We start from the raw sequence: 21,195 nt of genomic DNA, 5'->3' as shown, positions 1-21,195 counted from the left end.
TTACCTCTTAGAATCTTCGCATATGCAGAGTCTGCACTCTATCTTCCTGAATCCGCCGATCTACTTTCAGATATTCTCCTGCTCTCTTCGCATTGGCTCAGTCGTCCGCCCAGATACCACATCCATGATGATATGGGTATCAACTCGCACAATCTAGGGAGTAGTGTTCAGCAGTGTCCAACCTGCATGTCAAGCCACGCCCCAATTCTCGCCGTTTTGCCCAGCATTCATTCACCTCCACCTCCACCTCCATACTCAAACAGACCAAGACGGGCCACAACAACTAATCAGCATTGCCTGAAAAGCATTTCCTTGTCTTGTGCAGCACGCTTTACCTCCCTCAACGTCCTCGAGCAGTCGAGGAGACCCCTTGTTCAGCCACTCGACCCGCAGATTACGAACACAAGCTCGCAAAGTTAGACAGCCACTACTGCATCTTGCTCTCTCCAGTTTTTCCCGGACTCCAACTCAAGACGTCAGTGTCAGCCCTTTTGGCTTCCATACGGAGAGCTCGAGCCATCCCCGTCGCCTCAATCCTCCTCACCCCATACCCGTCTGGTCCCGTCTATCTCCATTGTAGTCTTCCATCCTCGCCATCCTCGCCATCCCTCAATTCCCTGCCCTGCTCTATCTTCAAACTATCGTTATCCTTCCCCTACAAGCGTTATCAATTCTCCGGAGAAACATTCCCATCCTCCGCTAGTCGTCCCTTCCCTTCTATGGTTCTAATTCGGTCCTACTGCTGGACAGACTGTCAATTTGCATCTAATAGTTTACAGCAAGCCAAACACACCCTCCCGAACCAATTACGTATCATATGCACGAAAGCGCAAGGCCCTGAAGATCCCCAGAAACAGACGTTCGAAACACAATTCGAGCCGTGATCCGATCGGAAAACCCTGGGTGGCGTACCCTTAAATGATCATGTCTTTCGCCAAGAGGCGTTTGGCGGCTTTTGCATCCGGCCATTCCTTCCATCTTACCAAGAGATGATGATTAACGGTTGTTATGTCTATCCCTATCGCGCCTCATATGCAAGTCGTCGCTCAATCTCTCCTGCAGCAAACAAGTGTGACAAACTGCATCGGAATCCAGGGTCTGTACGATGCCGAAATTTGCCTCCCTATGCAGGGTGCGAAAAGAGACCGGGCATCCTTTTATTCTTCGTATCCCTCTTCGCTTTCTTCTCTCGAGTCAAGTGGCTGTTGCAATACGCACTACATGACACAGATGATCGATGTCATATCATTTCTAACTAGCTTCATCTTTCCAACATTGTTTTGCGTCTGAGAAGACAAAAGAAGTACACAGGATAGGGCTCTCGTCAGTCGTATGCCTCTGAATTCTTAGGCTTCTTCAGGATCTTGAAAATTTTCGTTCCGCTATGTTTTGACAACTCTTCCCTTTGTTCTTCATATCTGCACAGGGAGGAGGAAAGCACATGTTTCAACCAATTAACCTCCCCACTCCTGTCACTTTGGTTCAGCCCGAGGAAGTGGTATCCTCTGAATTGAACCATTTCTCAAGGTCCACAACGGACGTGTTGACTAGTAAATCGAATCTTTTTTGTTTGATTCAGTACCCATAATTTTCAGTGACGAGAAAAGAAATAGGATGGAGGAATACTCAACTCTTACTTCACTGTCTTTGACCATTGATGGCGATTTGTTGAGTATAAGTGGTATTTGAGAAGTTTGAACGAGAGTTCTGAAATAGTGATGTTGTTCTTTAGTCGGGAAATGAAAACATGCTTTGTTGATCCATCGTTCGAATAAGTACATGTCGAGGTCATGACTTGGATCCATTCTACTAAGCATGACATATCTTCAGCTCGCATGCAGAAAGCATTCAAATAGTTCTCTTGACAATGCGGGTAGTACATAAGCTATTCGTTGTTTACGTTTTCCAAGTTGTAGTCTCGTCGCTGAGGCTATATCCTTCTGAATCAAAAACATGTTATGGTATTTTCGCGAACTCCGAATTCATTTCCTGTTTGAAATAGTGGTTAATTCTGCAACGATTCTTATGGGTTATTTTGCCAAGTTGAAGTATTTTTTGTTGTTGTCCCGTCTGAGACATTCGGGCGTTAGGATTCAAGCCCCAATCATCTATTGGTGGTTTCTTCATGAACCGGATTGGATCGCACTCAGCCCAACATCCGCTTACAGAATTTGGCATGCAGATATCTTTGGGAGGCTTCTCCTCCGCGAATAAGCTGATATGGAACTCTCCGATCATGTACGTTCTTGATCAACAGTACATCGAACATGACCTAAAGGCAGTGCATGCTGCCTTGGCTTTTAGCCCTGTGAATTATTGGTGAGATATGGGCGGAAAAGTGACATCTGTCAAATGAGAGGCTTTCTGTCGTACTAAGAGGCGGCTCGCATTGTTATCGCTGTGTGACCCCATTTCTTCGAAGTCCTTTCATCAAGGATCCTTCCCATCCTGGCTTTGGCGACTCTTTGGAAACGTTCTTCATTGCTTGCCTGTTGATAATCAACATCAAATTGGGGCATCGAGAAATGGTCTTCTAGCTCTACGCTTGCCAGGTTTTCGACTCTGGTCTCCCTTTCCGACTGCTTCATGCTTGTCGTGGTTTCTTGCCCGCCGTGGAAGCCAGCCTGATTTTTATAGCTGAGCATTGAAGCTCTACAGAACTAACTTGATTATGGCCTACAGTACAAGTGAGGGTGCTGACTACCCTATTGTCGTCGACAATGTCTCCGAAGCCGACACAGACTGGAGCCCTGGACTCGATTTAGACGATTTGCGCGAGCTCCAAGCGGCACAACAGGACCCGACTAAGATCGTTGCAAAGCTGCCAAGGGAAGCTTCTCGGATGGGTTACTACGCGACGATCTGTTTGATCTTCAATCGTATGATTGGTAAGCCCTCAAATCTCAATCCACGATCGTGCAATTGACTCGTGTCAACAGGGACGGGAATCTTCAACTCTCCATCCGTCGTTTTCACAAATACCCAAAGTATCGGCCTGTCTCTTATCCTATGGGCGATCGGTGGTATCATGGCACTTGCAGGCGTCATTGTTTATATAGAACTTGGTCTTACCATACCCCGTTGGCCACTTGGTTCAGATGGGACCAAAATATCCACACCGCGGAGTGGCGACGTCTTGAATTATGTGAGTATATACCGTAGTGCCACCATAGCTCCCCTGCTAACCAACGACCACAACAGTTTAACTACATGTTAAAGCGTCCATTATTCCTTGCGACATGCATGTTTGGCATAATATTCATCATTCTCGAGAACACCGCGGGAACTTCTGTGTCCTTCGCCCAGAGTATCCTCACAGCCGCTCACACCAAACAAACCCCTGGGAAGATTATCGCAATCGCTCTATCTGCCAATACATTCTGCTGTCTGCTCCATGCTGTGTCGAGGAAATGGGGCATAATATTGAACACCTTCCTAGGAACCGTCAAACTGCTTCTCTTGCTCTTCATCATCATTATTGGATTTGTCTGGCTCAATCGTGATACCGCAAATCACAACTTCGATAGCAAGACCGCTTTCATATTCGACAATAGCCCCAAACTACCTTATAGGTATGCTGAGGCTATGTTATACATCATCTTGCCTTATGGTGCCTTTCATCAGATTAATTACGTGCGTTTTACAACTTGTCCACGCATTTATTAATTTACTGAGTACACCAGGTTATTTCTGAATTACGTGAGCCGCGAAAGACTTTTCCTCGGGCTTCTTTCATTGGAGTTCTCACCATAGTTATTATATACACAACTCTTAATATTCTGTTCGTGAGTTACCACCTGAACTACTATTGCTGAAGCGATTTTCGCCCTAACAAGACCAACATAGGCAGCCATCATCCCCAAAAGCGAACTCTTCAAGCTACCAGGAGGCATAGACGTTGGACAGCGATTCTTCGATCTCACGCTAGGTCATGTAGTTAAGAACGAGAACCACCTAATCACATTTTACGCAATAATCAAGGTCATCTCAACCGGCGGGAACCTCATCGTCGTAACATTCACCACAGCGCGAGGTTTGAAACCCTAATCCTAGCTGAGACAGAAATATAGCTGACCTACCAATAAATAGTAAAGCAAGAAATAGCCAAAGAAGGCATCCTCCCCTACTCTCTCCTTTTTGCCGAAAATTACGATATCTCTTGGGACCGACTCAGAGGCCGCACTTCTCCCTCCTCGGAACGAACTCCAGCGGCTACTCTCGCTCTCCACTGGATCAGTAAGCAGCAAAACCCCTTGTTCTTATTCCAAGGGAAATAAAATACTAAGTTGCCTAGTCACAACAATCCTAGTCGTTATCCCCGTCCTCGCCATACAACCAGTCCCCTATTCCTCCACTGCTGCATATTCATACCTCACTACCGCCTTTGTCTATAACATCAACCTCGTCATCTTCACCGTCGTCGCATTTGGCCTCCTCTGTCTCCGCTTTACACCCAACGTCCACTGGGCCCAGAAGTCCTCACTCAAATACCCACTATTATCCATCATCGCAGCACTAATTCTCTTGATCGTCAACATCTTTCCCTTAATATTCCTCTGGGTCCCCGACCCTTCATTCCCAAAAGCTACACACACTGGCGGAGCAGTAGACTGGTTCGCAGGCCAAACATTCGCCTTGTGTCTCCTTGCCTTCGCGTTCCTCTACTGGGTTATCTTCCGCGCTGTAATTAGTGTGAGGTCGAGAAGGGAGGGAAAAGTCTTGCACGTGAGAAGGAAACCGATTTTTAAACATGATGCGAGGGGACTAACGCAGGTTATGGAGATTGTTAGCTTGGAGTGGAAGAGGGAGGTCGGGATGAGGCTTGATGAGGTTGTAGATGATGAGGGGGGCTTTGTGGGGTCGAGTACGGTGTCGATGCCTGCGTGGGAGAGAGCTTCGGAGGTGGGTAAAGGGGCTGCTAGTGTGCATGAGATAGGGCAGCAGAGGACGGTGAGGAGGAAACCTGTTATGTCTGAGTTGTTGGGGAGCGTGGAATAGATTGATCGATCTGTTGATTCCTTTTTCATATTGAAGGATCTCGTTTTCAATCTATAACAAGCACACACATGAGTTGTCAACATAATAAACGCCATAACCCAACTTTGATAGTGACAAAGCTTGAATAGCTCTCCTTCATATTTCTATCAATTACAAAACCCCTTCCCTACCTACTGTACTTACTCATCACGTGCATAACCCGGCATCTAACGGCTTTCAACATCCATCCTCCTTCCCTCCAACCTCTACCCGGAACCCAGGATCCCCATCCGAATCCGAGATTCGCCTTATGCGCGAAGAAAGAACAGGCCGCTATCGCACAGACATACATATATCATGCAATATCGAGAAAAGAACCTGATGTCGGACAAGGGTAATTAGCTGCTTGCATGCTGCAGGCTGGGACGGGGATTGAGATGGAATGGTGGGGGACGGGGACGGGGACGGGGGCCGGGTGAGGGTGAGGGTTTTGCCATGGGATTTTTGGGGGAGGGGAAGGGAGAGGGATTTCTGAGCCGATTGACTGACTGGTGGGAGGGGGATTTTTCATGTGGGTGATTGGTGAGTTTAGGGGAAGAATCACGATCTGTTGAGACGAACCTTATCCTCGCATTCCAATAAACGCCGACGCTGAGCTGCAAGCTGCAATATCGAGACGCACAAGTAAGGGTTAAGCAGCAGCACCAGGAAATTAGATAATGGGAACTGCAGCCGGCATCTGCGAGATAGGCAATGCAGTGTGATATGCAATGTAGTGTGATATGCAATCTATCTATATAGCTGCATCGTAAGCAGGGGAGAAGCCGACAGTCAGATATATATGTATCAGCTATGTACCTCTGTACCTTTCATACACTATCCCACTCTTCGATTCCACACCTCGCTGTATCGACGACCGAAGGAGGCCAACGAAATACTATTCACCAGAAGATGGAGCAGAAAATTCTTTTGCCTGTTCGCTCGAAGCATGACTCTCGTCCGGGAATCTGATCGTCCTACCAGGTAAAACAGGAGTTGAAGGCCGTCCTGGCTCCAAATCAATAGGTGTAGCTGCTGCGGTGGTAGCAGCCGCACTCACAGCCCCAAGATTACCAGTCCGGATCACCGATCCACCAATCTTGTAGATCGGTCTTCGGGACGTGGAACGAGATCCAACGGGTGTGGATTGGTTTGAAGGATCATTGTTACTGCGTCTTCGGTTGCCAGCGACGTTCGTGGATCCAAGTTGAGTGCCGACTTGGAAGGAATCTGGGTCTTCGTTTCTTTCGGATGTGAATCTTCGTGAAAGCGTTCTTGGGAGGAAGAAACCTAGTTTTCCGAGCGGGATTGAGAGGCCGTGGACAACCTAGATCGATGAGCTTGGTGGGGTTTCTTGGGAGGAGTTTGACTTACGATGCTACAAATCGCTAAGAACCATACGACGACCGTGATTACCTCTGCCAGCTTTGCGGCATCTGCTCTCTGAACACCTTCTACGGTGATTTCGTTGAGGAATTCCAAGCTAATATACAGATAGAAGATGGCAGATACACCAATCGGACCGAAGAAGCCAACGAAGATTGCTTGACGTTTCTCTTCGATTTGGTGAATAAGTTTGTGCATGGCGAACACAATTGGTAGACGCCTACAATTATTAGCGAATTTTCGAAGAGAACGGATTGGAAGTATATACCTTAGAAGAAGAATGAGAATACCGAGGAAGCACAACCTATACAGAGGAATAACATCGTTGACTCTAAACATAGCCCAAGGACAAATGGCCCCGAACCAGATGAAAACAGACAAATTGAGCAACATGTCAATAGTGGGCTGTAAGGAATCGTCCAATGTCTCGAGACGAAACCAATCGTCCCAAGTAAAGGCATTTCCTGCAATGAAGCAGGCAAGGACATCATCGCTTCCAATCATGCCACATGTGCCAACAATGAACAGTGCCAGCGTGATAGCAAAGACCAAGAAACTTTCTCGATCAACAAACTTCATCTCTTCAGCCCAGTGAAGAAGCTCCTTTGCTATCCAGCCAACAGCGAATCCGTAGATAACGCTGAGAATAATTGTGTATCCCCATGTCTCTCCAAACCAGAGCCCAATGGCCTTCTGGGCTCCTCCACTTTGTCCTAACCCACCTTCGCCGGTGTATTTTATCAAGTATAGAGCGAGGAACAGATATGGGTATCCCAGACCATCATTGGCTCCTGACTCTGCGACAATGATCTTTTGCAGATCCTTAGGCACATTCTTGTCTGCGAACTTGCCCTTGACAATAGAGTTGCTGAGCACAGGATCCGTAGGCGTAACACAAGCCCCTACTGCCAGAGCATGCAGAAACGACAGGTTTGGAACCATTGCCCACACCAGCAGGCTGCTAGCTATCCACATTGTGGTCATGATCGGGCCAAGGAGGAGGGAAAGAGGCTTCCATTCTTTCTGCAGGTATCGAGAAGGGAGTTGTACGCCAGCAAGAACAAGTTGAACCCCAAGGACGAGGCGAGAGAAGTATAGTGTGACGGAATCGAGATTCGCTTGTGACCCCGTGTATTCGAGTGGTTTCACGAAGTTGGTGGCATGTGGGGAGAATATAACTCCTGCGACGAGAGATATCACTGTGCGCCTCAATTAGTCCCATATGAAGAAATGTAAGGGAAGAGAAAACTGACAGGCTTCAGAGAGGTAGAACTTCTCTTTGCAGAGGTAAGAGACCAATCCAAACAGAGTGATAAACCCTCCGAGGACCGAGCAGACGATGTTGAAATTGGTGACTGCGAGAGTGGGCATGAGGGGCAATCTTCAGCTTGCGCAAGGCAAGACTTCTAGAAGAAGAGGATAATACCCTAGGAAACTCCTGTATCATCCAATCTGCTGTGCAATGCAAGCAGTGGTCGAGCGTAGGGAGGACTTTGAGTGATTGTTATTGAATCATTGAAAAATCGCGGCCTAGATAAAAGCTTATGACAAAAGACCGCCACTTTGTAAAAGGAGTTTAGAGAGGACGAAGTCCGTCTTCAACGTGGAAAGCTGTATACCAACACAAATCCCGATCAAGATAATCGTGCAGCGTGAAAGGCAACGGGGAAAATCAGAATCGTCGAGTGGATAGGTTTTGCTTGAAAAGAAATGCTTGGTTATCGGCAGCGCATCCGGATAGTGGCATGTGCTCGGCAGGGGAGCTACGATATGGGGGTCACGCGCTAAACGTTCACTAAATGTACACTCTAATCCAATATTTGCCACCAGTTCATAACATCGTCATGCCAAGCATTTCAAACAAAATTTTGATGGTATTACCTACGTACTTTTCGATGTCCTAGATTCGTGTAAGTCGCACTTCATCAGTCTTCGTGATGACTGGTGTCTCTCATATCAGCTTGTCTGTTGTATACCTCAACGCATTCAACAGGCAGCGTTAAGTTATCCATCGCCTGCCTCAATCTTAAAGCATGGTTTCTCTCCCCGATATACATGGTCCTGAGAGGTTTGGCAACGAGCATTCGAGAAGTTTATTGCTTACTCGGATTTTCCATCAGGATCCCGAAACATCGAGTTCATAATAATTCTGTCAGCTTTTCACAGCTAATCTCTTTGCGCTGAAACCGTCATATATCATCTGCCATCTCCAGAATATTTCACTACATGGCTTCACTGCTTGCATTCCAATATCTACCCTAGTGGCGGGACATTCTAGGATAAAGCCAAAACGGAAGTATTGCCATGAGATACGGCTTATCAACAATGGTCCTCTAAATGTTTGAAGCGGGAGTCGAGCTTTTTGATATAATTTTGAGATTCTACACTTTTCTCCAATCAAGCTGTTCTGCCGTTCTTTCGATTAAATTGTATGCTTCTTTGTGCCACAGTTGGTAACAATATAGTCTATATTTCGTCTAACTAAGTTGGAGTTCGACTCAACGACTGATCACAGCCGAGCTCGAGGTCCTACCACCAAGGCCTCATCCTTTGCGAACTGATAATAATATTGCAAGCTCTGTGGATTTGCCAGTGTTACAGAAGGTTTGATGATTTTACCTGACACTATTTGCTTAACTGGAAGCTCAACTTTTTTCCCATTGACCGTGCTCTAGAAACTGATTAGACTGGATGACTGAGTAGTTGCACACTTCCTAGTATCTCGGGTGTCTCGAACACGTATTTGGGTACATGCCTAGGTGAATGCTCCTTCCTGATTGCTGCTCTCACTCGTCTCACCAGATCAGGGGTGAAAGCTTTCCCCGGTTTCATCAACAAGAAAAGCATCACACTTTCGTCATTATCTTGGGGCCGTCGCTGACCTACACAAATGCTATCCGCAATGATATCCGAGAAATTGGCATCGACCACACTGTAGATGTCTGCGCTCCCAAATCGGACTCCACTAGGATTCAACACTCCATCCGCTCGACCCAAGAAGATGACCTGTCTGGTCTGCGGATGAATCATGATGAAATCTCCATGTGTCCAACATCCTTCGAACTTCTCAAAATAGCTGCTGAATTAACGCTCAGCGCTGTTGGCTCCCCAGAGCTTGACAGGCATGGTGGGAAATGCCTTGGTGCAGACAAGTTCTCCTGGGACGCCACCCTCGACGGGAACCCCCTTTACTCCTTGCCCGCCTTCTATGGTCGAATCAAACACCTCGGCTGCCATGCCGAGTGATATACATTGGCAGCCGCCAACATAGACAGGAAGGATGGGATTCGCGGTCCCGAAGGCACTTGCTATGTCCGTTCCTCCAGAGATATTACACAGTTGTGTGGAGGGAGCGAAACCAAAATCATAGAACCATTCGAAGAGCGCATCTGATAATACCATTCCAGTGCTGGTAACGATCTTCAAATGGCTAAGATCCGTAACGTCTTTAGGATTGATACCATTCATTTGCAGCGTTTGCATGTAGCGAGGGGAGATGCCGAGATGGGTGATTTTCTGTTCCCCGACGAGGCGAATGAAGTTCTTCGGGTCTGGTGTAAAGGGACTGCCGTCATATAGAACCAATCTTGCTCCCATGAGCATCAATTGGACGGAGCTCATGTACATCATCCATCCTGTTGTCGTGAACTGCAGCTGGGTGGACGTATGATCGACACAGCGATGCAAAGTGGATTCCTTGTGCCCGCTCAATACAATGCCTCCAACCGAGTGAACGATGCATTTTGGCTGTCCTGTCGTGCCCGAAGAGTAGACGAAGATTGCGGCGGATTCACGGCACAGAATTATGACAAGAATACAGCTTTGGTTCGAGGCAACAACCTTGCAGTTGACCTCGAAGTCAATATCTTCTACGTCGTCCGTCGTGCCGAGGCGGGCAGGTTAGCTCTCGAATCACATACAGTTTTTGCATCGGACCGAACGGACATCAACATTGAAGATCGTCAACTCGGACATATCGGTTAAGGAAAGGATATCGAATGATTGGCCCTCTGAGCCGAAAATGTTGGCTCTCACTTATGAATCGTGGAATCTGGAGAAATATAGTAAATTTTGAATCTTGGTTACATGATGTGAAAATTGTTGGTAGGAATTAATATTGGTGAGGTTTTTTCTCTCGATTGTCTTTCAGCTGTTTAGACAAAGTAATGTTACGGAAATCAGGCTTCACGAAGAAGATAAAATCACACAAGTCATTCAAGAACCTTTGATTTACTGTACAGATGGCAGATAAGCGTCGGTATCCCAGACCTCACACATTTACAACACTACATATCTTGTATTCCCCACTATGCGCCGAAGTCCAGGCTGAAAAGCTCATCATATGAGAGGATGGGCTGTTGTAGGTCGTCCAGGCCGAGCTTCCACCAATCATAGCTATCATCGCTTTGCAAAAGAGGCGTGCTGGTTGAAGCAATACTCATCTGAGCCCAAGACATTGAAGTGTAAGGTATATCGCCGTCACCACTGCTTGCTTGATTGAGTCTTGGCTGAGGGATTTGATCATCCAGTCTGGCCTGAGCTGTGGAGGAGATTTGCTCCACTGGACCCGAATTCTCTTCCATCAACTTAGATAAGTTATTGGGATAAGACACTTTATCAAGTCCTTGAGCAGCAGCGTTATCGACCTTGACGTCGGGCTTCAGTCTTCGTAATGTATAATCCATGACAGAATCTGCAAGTGCTTCTGCAAGTTGTCCCGTGTCGCGTTTCTCACTAGCTAGACGGTCGAGGTCACTCAGACTGTCTTGCGAGACTTCCAGTCCCTCGTTTATGCGAGCACGATCTCTAGCTATCTGAGCCTCGTAAAGGACGTTGACTCGAGCCCACTGTCAACGTTAACTTTGCGCTCCAATCATCAAGTGACTGCAATCATCACTTACCAGTCGCTCTAGATTTTTCCAATATACTTTCATCGAGTTAATGAGTTTCAGATTAGATATCAAATTTGTCCGTGCAGATGCTGCTAGACTCGTATCTTTGGAACCAAGCAACGTAATTTGGATCGAGGAAGAAACATAGAAGCAATAGCCCACAAAGGAAGGAATCTGAGCAGCATCCCAATCCAGGGCCAACAAGTCTGCACCAAGCTCTGAAATTGCTTGAGCGCTCTTCAGCGCGATGCGAGCGCTGAGACTGGTTATTTCAACTGGAAATTTCTTGTGAAAATGCAATCCACTGAAATGTGGTACGAGAGAAATGTGAAGGACAAGCCGGCATTGGTGGTAGAGAGCATGGACAAAGATATAGACTGGTTGTTGGTTGACCACCAGCTGTTCGTAAAGCTTTCTTTTCGAATATAGAAAGGTTTCGGGTAGTGCTGCTAACCAAGAAGATAGTCTTCCTTCAAGTTCGAAGAGGTCGGCTAGCCAATCTTTGACAGGAGTGGTGTTTGCGGTTCGAACTAGATCGCGAATTTTGGCCCTGTAGTCGTTCAGATTTGGTTATAAGTGAGAATGGAAATCTTACCAGTTCAAAACCAGTACCATAAGCTCAGCCATGATACTTGGGCTCGCTGGCTTCTTGAATGGCAGTTTGGGGCGCTGATTGAGAATATCCGAGAGCGTCACAGACGAATGTTCAATATCTTCAGTGGAAGTGACATCCCCGAGCGGGAGGGGCAGATTCATAATCTGGTCGTCATAAGATGTTCCTACCAGGCGGTGATCCGAATTGACAAGTTGGGTGAACCAAACTGCCCAAAAACAACGCCTTGCTACCTCGGCATCTAGCCAGCGTGGAATTGCTCCTGTGATCGAGCTTGCCGAAGTTGACGGCAGAGAAGGTTGGTTGATGTCTAGACCTAAAGTGCAAGCTACCTTATAAGCAATGCCTAAGTAACGGTCGTATTAGTCAAGTACTTCACAAGCTTTTGACATATCTTATCTCACCAGAGAACATTGTATTGCGCTATGACTCGCCCGCAGAGAACCAGTAAAGAGTGAGTATCTCACATGTTTGAGCGCTCTCGAATGTAGACTGGTCGATGTCTTGCAAGACCTCTTTCCCAGCTTGAATCGCCCATTGTCTCCCAAGGCTTCTAATATCACCTAAGGGCTGGAGGAGCTTTGAATTTCTGATTGCAATGGATGATGTTGGATGGAGAAATCTGCACACCGTTAGATATGTGTCTGTATTAACTAAGATTTCGAGGCCATCACATGGTAGCGGAGGCATATACGGCCAATAGAACATGTCGAGATACGCATCCAGTTTTCAGTGCATTCGAAAATGTAGGACGGTGAAACACCAAGGTTGAATTAAACATGCAGCTAAAGTAGACATCCTGAAGCAAAGTTTGGACAGGGACCGAAATCTGTAGAACCTTGCTGGGCTCTGTTTTACCAACAACAAAGGAGCTGTCCTTGTCTTCTTCATATGTAGGACTTGATAAAGGCACTAGCAGATTTTCTTGGTCGTTGCTATTGATACATGGTTCTCGATTTCGGTTCTTCCTGGATTGTGCACGAGATGCAGCTAGTAATTTACGGTCTGGCGGTGCTGGGAAATTGCACACAGCGTTGAGCCTTGAACACCTGTCACACTTTGGGAGCTCCCGCGAACATCTTAGCTAATGATGGCAAGTGTCAGCTTTGTGTTTACCTCCATTCCATAAGCTTGATGGGCTACCTTCTGCTCTCGACAACGACGGCAAGCGGTTCTCGCAAGTGTAGCCATGCTGGTTAACAGGAGCGTGGAGAATCGGCACAACGTCGATGAAGCCGTCGGTCCTTAGCATAACAACATGTAAGTAAGATCGGTGTATCGCACAAGGCAGGGGGAGCTGTTGCTTATTATTGTTGATGTCGGCCCGAACGTACCTAAAGACCGGTGCAGGGCCTTGACTCGAGCTCGCGTATACCAACAACGAACTTATATCCGCGGCCTCTTGCATCTAATTCAGAGCCGTGAGGTCTCACAAATATTTTTTCTCATCACATTCTCGCACCATACAATCTTCGAACTCGATAATGTCACCCTCTGATGCTGTTGTTGAAGTCGGAGAAGGGGAAGTTTTCTCCTTATAGTCAAAGTAGCCTTCAGAGACGGCTACTTTGACTATAATATCGCCAAGTTCATAGGTCTCGCGACCTATTCCGGAGCAGAGATAGGCGAATGTTTCGAGACCGCCCATCGTATCAAGGATGGCGATTCAAAGAGTTGGGTCCAAGCCTGGGTCAGCACTGCCCGCCGAGTCGAAGCATACGGAGAAGAGGCCTTGAAAGGGAACCACAAAGTTAGCGCTAGAGAAGCTTTCCTGCGAGCGACAACATACTACCAGGCAGCATTCTTTTTCACGCTCCTCAGCGACCCTCGAAAGCCGGAAATATATCAAAAGCATACAGGTTGCTTCCAAAAGGCCGGAAAGCTGTTCGATCCTCCCTTCGAGACTCTGTCAATTCCCTTCGAGGGTCGCTCTCTGTTCGGTTATTTCATACGAGGTGGTTCGGATTCGAAGCCTCGTCCCACTGTACTCATACAGATGGGTGCTGATAGCAGTTCAGAACAGATATATTTCTCTGGTGGGGGCGCAGCAGCCGTGCGACTAGGCTATAATGCACTGATTTTCGAACGTCCTAGTCAAACCGGCACTTACATGCGCGACAATTCTCTCCACTACCGTTACGACTGGGAGGTGCCCGTCACAGCAGTGGTAGATTATGCTTTGACCAGACCGGAAGTCGACCCGGCAAGGATTGCTTTGATTGCGTATAGTATGGGGGGTTACTTTGGCCCACGTGCAGTTGCCTTCGAGAAGCGCATTGCCGCCTGTGTGGTCAGTGGACTTGTACCTGCCATAATGAATCTAGTTAGTCATTGGACGTCAGCTTTGACAGCCGCAAATGGCAATTACAATCATGCTCAGGAATGGCTGCTCTTTGAGCATATGCCTAGATACGGTCTCGTCAATGGCATCCACGATCTCGACAAACTTCTGAAAATTTGGGAATCCATGAACCTCTACGGTCTGGAGGATAGGATCACTTGCCCGCTCTTGGTTGTCCAGGCTGCGGCTGAGGGAGAAGAGAACACTAAGATCGCGAAAGCTTTCTACGACAAATTGACGAATCCAATGAACAAGTGGAGGCTCACTACCGAGACAGACGGAGCAGAGATTTACTGCCAGAAGGGTAATGCAATGCTCCTACATGCTATTGAATTTGACTGGTTAGACGATGTCTTGGGTTGATGTGGATGGTCTTCGGGTCAATATAGTATTCTTATCTTACCTAGTCAACTGTTTTTGTGACATGTACAGCAGAAGTAAGGGGGTATCTGATGACGATTTCACAGCTTTGAATTGCCCCTTTGTCTACTCGCTTAGAGAGCTGCCCCTTATTTCACTCGCTTAGCCGAACCGGTGACAAAAGTGCAACTCCCTCAATAATCAAAATTAAGATTAGACCATCAAATAAAGAACCTCGAGAGGGTCGGGTATGAAAAATCTCCAAGTGACAGAGAGCGATGATAGAAGAGGATTATCTCTGTCACGGGCTTAATGACTGTCTCTTCTTAGTCGGTTAAGTATCTTCGAAGTGAGAGTACTGTGAGATTGCCAAGTACGACCAAAGGGTTTTCCCGCATCCCACGGTCGAACGGATCCAACGCAATGACCAGAGCACAAGTTTTAATTACTGTGTAGGTGCAGTTTCGCATATCTGCAACTTGCAAACCATGCCACGTTCGGGCCGACGGCCTACCGTTTACCTTCTCTACCCCGTATCGAAATCTGAAGCCATGGCTTATACTAAAACCCATTATGTGCTTAGCTATTGCTCTAGATGCAAGAAGACGTACGCCATTCCTAATCATAATTCCATAAAGCTTCGATCCTTCCACCGAGCTTACCGTCTCAAACTCAAGAGACTCGCGCGAACATCTGAGCACCAAAGTAAAGACCAACACGATGACAGACACCAACACAATGAGGAAGCCACAGCGCTTCATCACTGGCCATAATTCTGAAGGAAAAGCAATAGTCCAACAAGTTGACGAGGGCGAGTGGAAGAAAATAGACAATGACATCGTGCGCTACAATGTCATGTGGACCACCTCCACTTTGCCTATCGACATCAAGAATGACGACGACTTGGCGAAGGAAAAAACAGTCCTCTCACTTTCTCTTCCAAATGGTACCGTCTTGCGAATGGTGGACAGGTCACCTGGTTCCGTTTCGGCTATGCATCGCACACAGAGTCTCGATTACGGGGTCGTGATTGAGGGAGAGATGGATATGATCTTGGATTCTGGTGAGGTAGTCACTCTGAAGCGGGGAGATGTATGTGTTCAGCGGCAAACATTGCATCAGTGGAGGAACAGTGGCAAAACATGGAATAGAATGCTATTCATTTTGATGGACGCTCTACCTTTGGAGGTTGGAGGAAAGGTTTTTAAGGGCGAGACTGGCTACGAGCATGTAAAAGAAATTGGATCCCGTCTGTGAGATTCTCTTCATGATTATTGTACAAAGTCTTGTCAGATAGTAATCTTGAGAGCAATAATTACTTCGTTGCACTCCTCCGAATTCAGACAGATTTACTCAACTCAGTTGTATTTGAAATTGGTCTTGCAATCATGTTACCGTGCAGTATGTTCCTGCTGTTTTTGATCGGCTCTGTAATATGACTGGTGGTGGCTTGCAGATTGAGGTCGAGAATCTTGGCCACACCAAACAAATCAGAATTACCCTTGACTAAAGTCAACATTGCATAGCCTCGAATATGCTCGAGTGAGACGTAGACGTAGACGTGTTCATGTCCGACGGGCCGAATGAGCTTCACTTAGTCTCGCAGGTACGTAAATTTGATTAGTCACGTGTAAACCTCCTCGCTCCAACATTTTGTGTTGAGCTTCGACGACAATTTCCTGGGTGACCGCCCCCAAAGACAATCCTTGAGTGGTGGATATTGACATGGACTAAAAGATTGAGACCTATGCTTTTGCAGTGAGCACATGCTCTATAAGGCGACCCCGCATTCCCTTTGACTGGGCAAGCCACACTCTATTCTCAATTTGACTGATAAAGAGCATCACTTCGCACCTGTCCCCTCCATTCTCAATTACTCGTACTTCGCAGATAATGGCTTCTGTAATAAGATCCGCTCTTCGCTATCTCGAAGTCAAACATGACGGCGAGCAAGAAATACCTGACGGACTACAGTCCAAATGGGGAAATTTCGACATTTTTCCTGTCCCGGTGGAGCAACGCCGCTTCAACATCTGGTCCTACTTCTCTTTTTGGGCTATTGCATCTATGAGTGTCACCGCATGGGCTTTCGGAGGTAACCTTTTGGCTCTCGGCTTGAGTGTTGGGGAGGGAATATGTTGCATTGTCGTTGCATGGACTTTCGTTGGCTTGTTTGCTTACCTTTGTGGTCATCCTGGGTCAAATATGAACTTAGGGTAAGTTCTTTTCCTTCGTTCTCGGCAAATGCCTTTGCTGATCACTTGAGGTGACTGTAGATTTACGGCTCTAGCCAGAACCACGTTCGGACTTTATGGTTCTTACCTCCCTGTTATGCTGCTGGTTTTCGAAAACGTCATATTTGTGAGTATCCACAGTTCTAATGGAATGTAACATCCAACTGATTGGTAGCGTGAGAGTAGTTCGGAGTCAATGCCTATTTTGGAGGCCTATCTGCTGTTGTTGTTATCAGTGCCATGTCGTCAAGCTTCAGAGTACTGAAGAACACCTTACCTGAAAGGTAAACGCTCTCCCCAGCTTCCATGTCGTTGGCTAACATAATTCAAAGTGCTGGTATCACCACTCAAGCGCTCGTAGGTTTTGTAATATACATCGTAATATTCCTGGTGCTACTACCTATTCATTCATCGAAGTTTCGTAATCTAGTTTAGCCAGCTGCTTGCGGAGTTGCAATCGTCTTCTTTGGTCTCTTCGGATGGGCCATCAACGACAACAATGGATCAGTCGGCAAATCCCTCACCTCAGACCTCGCTCTCTCGCCCACTGCTCTAGCTTTCGGTATGCTCTACGGTATCTCCACATCTGCCGGCTCTGCAACTGCATATTCAAGTCGTATGTCAGACTGGACGCGATTCAGCAGAACCAAGAATGCGCCTACGGTTCCTTTGTTACTGGGTGCTCCTATTCTAGGCTCGGTGACTTCGATTCTGGGCATACTTGCTACAAACGCCGTTCACAACAAGAACCATGTTGTTGAATGGAATCCACTTCAACTTTTACTTTGGCTTCAGAAGGACAAATATAGTCCTGCATGTAGAGCGGGAACTTTCTTTGCTGGACTTGCACTTTTCTATTCTCTAATTATCGTAAGTAGGAGGCTAATGCGCATCTAAGTGACTATTTCCACTAACACTTATGTTTGTCAGAACAATCTAATGGGAAAGATTGTCCCAGCCGGAATGGACTGCGCGGGACTTTTTCCTAGGTGGATCACCACTCGCCGAGGATCTATCATTCTATGCATTATTGGCATCATAATACAACCATGGAGGTTTGTAACAGAATCGACAACGTTTCTGAAAGTCTTAAGTTCCTTCGGAGGAATGTATTCCCCATCGAACGATCTATTTTCACAGAATCTAACTGCCACAGTCTTCGTGTCGCCACTCACAGCCATACTGGCTGCCGATTACTGGCTGGTACATCGACGCAAATGGAATGTTCCCGATATATTCAAACAAGACGGTATATATTGGTACACATTCGGAGTCAATTGGCGAGCCATAATTGCCTTCACCCTCAGCATCGTGTGGTCCATGCGTGAGCTCCCCAGCCCCAACACTAGCAACAATGCTAATTTTCGTCTCCAGCCGGCTTCGTATCTAACGTCAAATCAAGCCACATTACTACCGGCTGGACGAGGATGTATCAGATGAGCTACATCGTCAACATTGCTATCGCAGTTGTGGTCTTCTGCGTTCTTTCTCTTGCATTTCCGCAGGTGGGCCTCAGGACTGCCGCGGCCTGGGGTGAAGCGCCTACCACATCAGTAAACAGTATCAACGACTTAGAAGCAATGGCTGATAAGGATGGAGAGCCAGTGGAAGTTGAGTACGCATGATGTTAAGAAGTTAAACTCGGTAAAAGCCGACAGAACAAGATGCCACGCGCCAGGAAATCTCAGCTCTCAAGTATCGGAATTGATTCCTGTGAAGAGTGAATTTATAGCATCCTGCCAACGAAGAATCACTTGAAAGTCTCGGTAGAACTTGTACGTATGTACAGCCGTGGCCCATTCTCATTTCTGGGGACACCCACTAAAATTCCAAAACCCCAACATCAACCCTCCTTCTCAAACTCCCTCTCCTCCGTCTCCCCCCATAAAAAAAAACTCAAACCTCACCACCGAAGTAGGGAGACCGTAGAAAGCTTGCTCGGATAATATAGTGTTACTTGCTAAGTCTCCTGCCGGAAGCACTTCCTGGGGTTTTTGCAAAATCTTGTTCTGTGCTGTATTCTCACACTGGGTCAATAGCTCTGTGCAATACATTTCGGTCGAGGACATTCACAATATACATCATCTACCATCACACAGCCTCTATGCACGCCCTGACCAGTAAATCTCTCGATTGTATAGACATAAACCGACATAATCTCATTGAAGAGCCTAATCTTCTTGACAAGTGGGGGTATTAAACACATCTCCCGAGCAGAGAAGATAACAAGAAGCAGGAATATGATACAACCATAAACATAATAACCCAATCCCAAAATCCTGTACCATAACCCCTTTTTTCATACCATCACTTCCTCGCCCTTCCAAGCCGAGCACCAGCGACCGCTAGTCGATCAGCGGCTTCGTTTCCAGGGTCATTGGCATGGCCTTTGATCCACGTAAAGGTCGTCACCACATCCTGGTCGTCTCTCTCCTCGATCTTCGTCCTGATATCTTTAATCAGATCCTGGTTCTCGACATCCTTGCCCGTCGAGGTTTTCCAATCCCTCTTCATCCAGTTCTGATACCAGACCGTGACGCAATTGATAGAGTAATTGCTATCAGTAATGATCTCCAGATCCCGATCTTTCGGAGCAATCTCCAGCGCTCTCAGAATTCCCGTTAATTCTGCACGGTTATTGGTTTGAGGCATGCCTTCTAAGGGCTCAGAAACATTCCTACTACTTATTAATCATCAGAACCGCCAGCGACAGGAATGTACGTATACAGGCAGACAGAAGGGAAACTCACCTCGAATCCAAATCCCCAAACCAGACACCCACACCAGCAACCGATCCCTCCTGCCCATTCCCCAACGAACTCCCATCCGTATAAACAGTCGTCTTCCTCTTACTCGACGCTACCTTGGCCTTCTTGACCACCTTCTCCTCCGTATGTACCTCTTCCTTTCCCTTCTTCGCCTTCGCAGCCGCAGCAACAGAAACCTTCCCCCCACTCCTAACAAACTCCTCCGCCTCCGCCCGCGTATCAAACTTCTTATACTTCGGCCCCTTCACATCCTTAATCTGCACTGCCGCGATGGCCCAATCCTCGTACACGCCTGGTTTATGCCCGACTGCCACGCCGTAGAACTTGCCTCCCGCATTCGACCCCGTGGGCTTGCCGTCGACGAAATCTTGCGCTTCTTTGCGGGAGAGGAAGGATTTATCTTTTTTTCACAACTCTATTAGCAAATATCCTTCACGAGAAAGGGGAAGAGGGGAAGATGGGAAGAAGATGCATACAACTCGCGCCCTTAAACCCCGTGGTATTGTCCTGGCACTCCTTCCACGTTAGATAAACACCAGGTTGTTTCCCCGCCCTCACAGCATAGAACTTCTGCTCGTCACCCGCTAGTTTGCGTTTCTTGCCCGCAGACGACGACATCTTCCAAGCTTGACTTAGACCGAATCTCCAGCTCTTCAGAAGTAGAAGTTCTCTCTCGAAAAAGTCGACGATGCGACTGCCTTTATGCTTCTTGTTCTTCGATCGAATGTTCCTCGCAAGACTCTACTCGAAAGATCTACAATCAGCAAAGGCCGAACAAAGAAAACCGGAGAGCACGCACGCACACGTACGTGCAAGCGGGGCAACGACTCACGAGGCTGAACGAGCGCCTTACCGCGAACGAGTGGTCGACGAGTCAACAGCGCGAACCGGCTACACCTCTCGAGGATGATCCGCGGAGGAGGAGGCGATCCATCCGCGCACGAATTTATTTATTTGGGTTGGTGGGCAAGTAAGTGGGCGTGGGGAAACGGACGATGTGATGTGATGTGATGTTCATGATGCAGGCTTCGGTTCGGGGAAGCAGGGCTGACGGATGATCGTCCCGGTTTTGGTGGCCTTACCCCTGAGTTGAGGAAAGGACGAATGGAATAGCATGGAATGGATTATTTGCCCACACAGACATGATTTCGCCTCAATTCTTTTGGAACACGGGATGAAGTCATAAAAAGGAAGGTGGGGGAATTTTTGTAGTTGGATTTTCGGGATATGTCTGCTGATCCGGGTCTGCGTGCATTATGCCCGGATTTTCTTTAGCTAGGTAGTTTCCAAGGTTGCAGACCGAGTGAGTGTTACACCAGTGGCAAATTGAAAAAGAGACTTGGGTAAGCATTAATTGAACTGATCAAACGATTTTTAGGCGGCACAGTGCACATATGGAGAAAGAGGAAAGAGAGCTCAATGTATCTCAGCAGATCATCGCTGTTGTATTCTCCGCAAGACTGGCTCGAAGCCTTCGCTTGCAAGCCTCCTATGTTACAAGCTCTCTAATGCGGCTGATGCACTGAAGCCATGTCTAAGGGGGTATAAACAGCCTCCTGCTCTATAAACGCCGTACCATGCCTGC

At 47.2% G+C, this 21,195-nt stretch overlaps 8 protein-coding genes across 8 annotated transcripts; 4 read left to right on the top strand and 4 right to left on the bottom strand.

The window, feature by feature from the left end:
• Window positions 1–2,671: 2,671 nt before the first annotated feature.
• Window positions 2,672–4,998, top strand: LY89DRAFT_598930 (uncharacterized protein; the record flags this gene model as incomplete). The annotated part of the gene is made up of 7 exons (XM_018210066.1): window positions 2,672–2,888; window positions 2,940–3,145; window positions 3,202–3,649; window positions 3,676–3,785; window positions 3,847–4,033; window positions 4,090–4,236; window positions 4,295–4,998. The coding sequence occupies 7 exons, from the start codon at window positions 2,672–2,674 to the stop codon at window positions 4,996–4,998; spliced, it is 2,019 nt and encodes a 672-aa protein (XP_018063549.1).
• A 734-nt stretch (window positions 4,999–5,732) lies between these two features.
• Window positions 5,733–8,130, bottom strand: LY89DRAFT_629065 (uncharacterized protein). The gene is made up of 4 exons (XM_018211194.1): window positions 7,656–8,130; window positions 6,671–7,601; window positions 6,391–6,622; window positions 5,733–6,343 (listed from the first exon to the last, which is right to left on the bottom strand). The coding sequence occupies exons 1-4, from the start codon at window positions 7,771–7,773 to the stop codon at window positions 5,915–5,917; spliced, it is 1,710 nt and encodes a 569-aa protein (XP_018063548.1). The 5' UTR covers window positions 7,774–8,130; the 3' UTR covers window positions 5,733–5,914.
• A 67-nt stretch (window positions 8,131–8,197) lies between these two features.
• Window positions 8,198–10,459, bottom strand: LY89DRAFT_711382 (acetyl-CoA synthetase-like protein; the record flags this gene model as incomplete). Its single annotated transcript, XM_018217898.1, has 3 exons — window positions 9,492–10,459; window positions 9,140–9,458; window positions 8,198–8,210 (listed from the first exon to the last, which is right to left on the bottom strand). The coding sequence occupies exons 1-3, from the start codon at window positions 10,030–10,032 to the stop codon at window positions 8,198–8,200; spliced, it is 873 nt and encodes a 290-aa protein (XP_018063547.1). The 5' UTR covers window positions 10,033–10,459.
• A 244-nt stretch (window positions 10,460–10,703) lies between these two features.
• Window positions 10,704–13,098, bottom strand: LY89DRAFT_763921 (uncharacterized protein; the record flags this gene model as incomplete). The annotated part of the gene is made up of 6 exons (XM_018221616.1): window positions 10,704–11,249; window positions 11,304–11,844; window positions 11,890–12,253; window positions 12,375–12,529; window positions 12,582–12,991; window positions 13,024–13,098. The coding sequence occupies 6 exons, from the start codon at window positions 13,096–13,098 to the stop codon at window positions 10,710–10,712; spliced, it is 2,085 nt and encodes a 694-aa protein (XP_018063546.1). The 3' UTR covers window positions 10,704–10,709.
• Window positions 13,099–13,465: 367 nt separating this feature from the next.
• Window positions 13,466–14,611, top strand: LY89DRAFT_763918 (alpha/beta-hydrolase; the record flags this gene model as incomplete). The annotated part of the gene is made up of 1 exon (XM_018221615.1): window positions 13,466–14,611. A coding segment is annotated over one exon (1,146 nt), but the record flags the coding sequence as incomplete, so codon positions are not given.
• Window positions 14,612–15,346: 735 nt separating this feature from the next.
• On the top strand, window positions 15,347–15,865 carry LY89DRAFT_598919 (uncharacterized protein; the record flags this gene model as incomplete). Its single annotated transcript, XM_018210065.1, has 1 exon — window positions 15,347–15,865. The coding sequence occupies one exon, from the start codon at window positions 15,347–15,349 to the stop codon at window positions 15,863–15,865; it is 519 nt and encodes a 172-aa protein (XP_018063544.1).
• Window positions 15,866–16,295: 430 nt separating this feature from the next.
• On the top strand, window positions 16,296–18,587 carry LY89DRAFT_763906 (uncharacterized protein). Its single transcript, XM_018221614.1, has 7 exons — window positions 16,296–16,824; window positions 16,885–16,969; window positions 17,029–17,126; window positions 17,175–17,199; window positions 17,278–17,712; window positions 17,773–18,166; window positions 18,217–18,587. The coding sequence occupies exons 1-7, from the start codon at window positions 16,502–16,504 to the stop codon at window positions 18,465–18,467; spliced, it is 1,611 nt and encodes a 536-aa protein (XP_018063543.1). The 5' UTR covers window positions 16,296–16,501; the 3' UTR covers window positions 18,468–18,587.
• A 443-nt stretch (window positions 18,588–19,030) lies between these two features.
• Window positions 19,031–19,597, bottom strand: LY89DRAFT_321421 (ribonuclease H-like protein). The gene has a single exon (XM_018206721.1). It carries the CDS (start codon window positions 19,492–19,494, stop codon window positions 19,150–19,152), a length of 345 nt encoding a protein of 114 aa, XP_018063542.1. The 5' UTR covers window positions 19,495–19,597; the 3' UTR covers window positions 19,031–19,149.
• Between the last annotated feature and the right edge of the window lie 1,598 nt (window positions 19,598–21,195).

Source organism: Mollisia scopiformis (assembly GCF_001500285.1).
Source record: "Mollisia scopiformis unplaced genomic scaffold LY89scaffold_30, whole genome shotgun sequence".
Taxonomy (NCBI): Eukaryota; Fungi; Ascomycota; class Leotiomycetes; order Helotiales; family Mollisiaceae; genus Mollisia; species Mollisia scopiformis.
The sequence above is the reverse complement of the archived record's forward strand: the minus strand, read 5'-3'. Positions and strand labels throughout refer to the sequence as shown.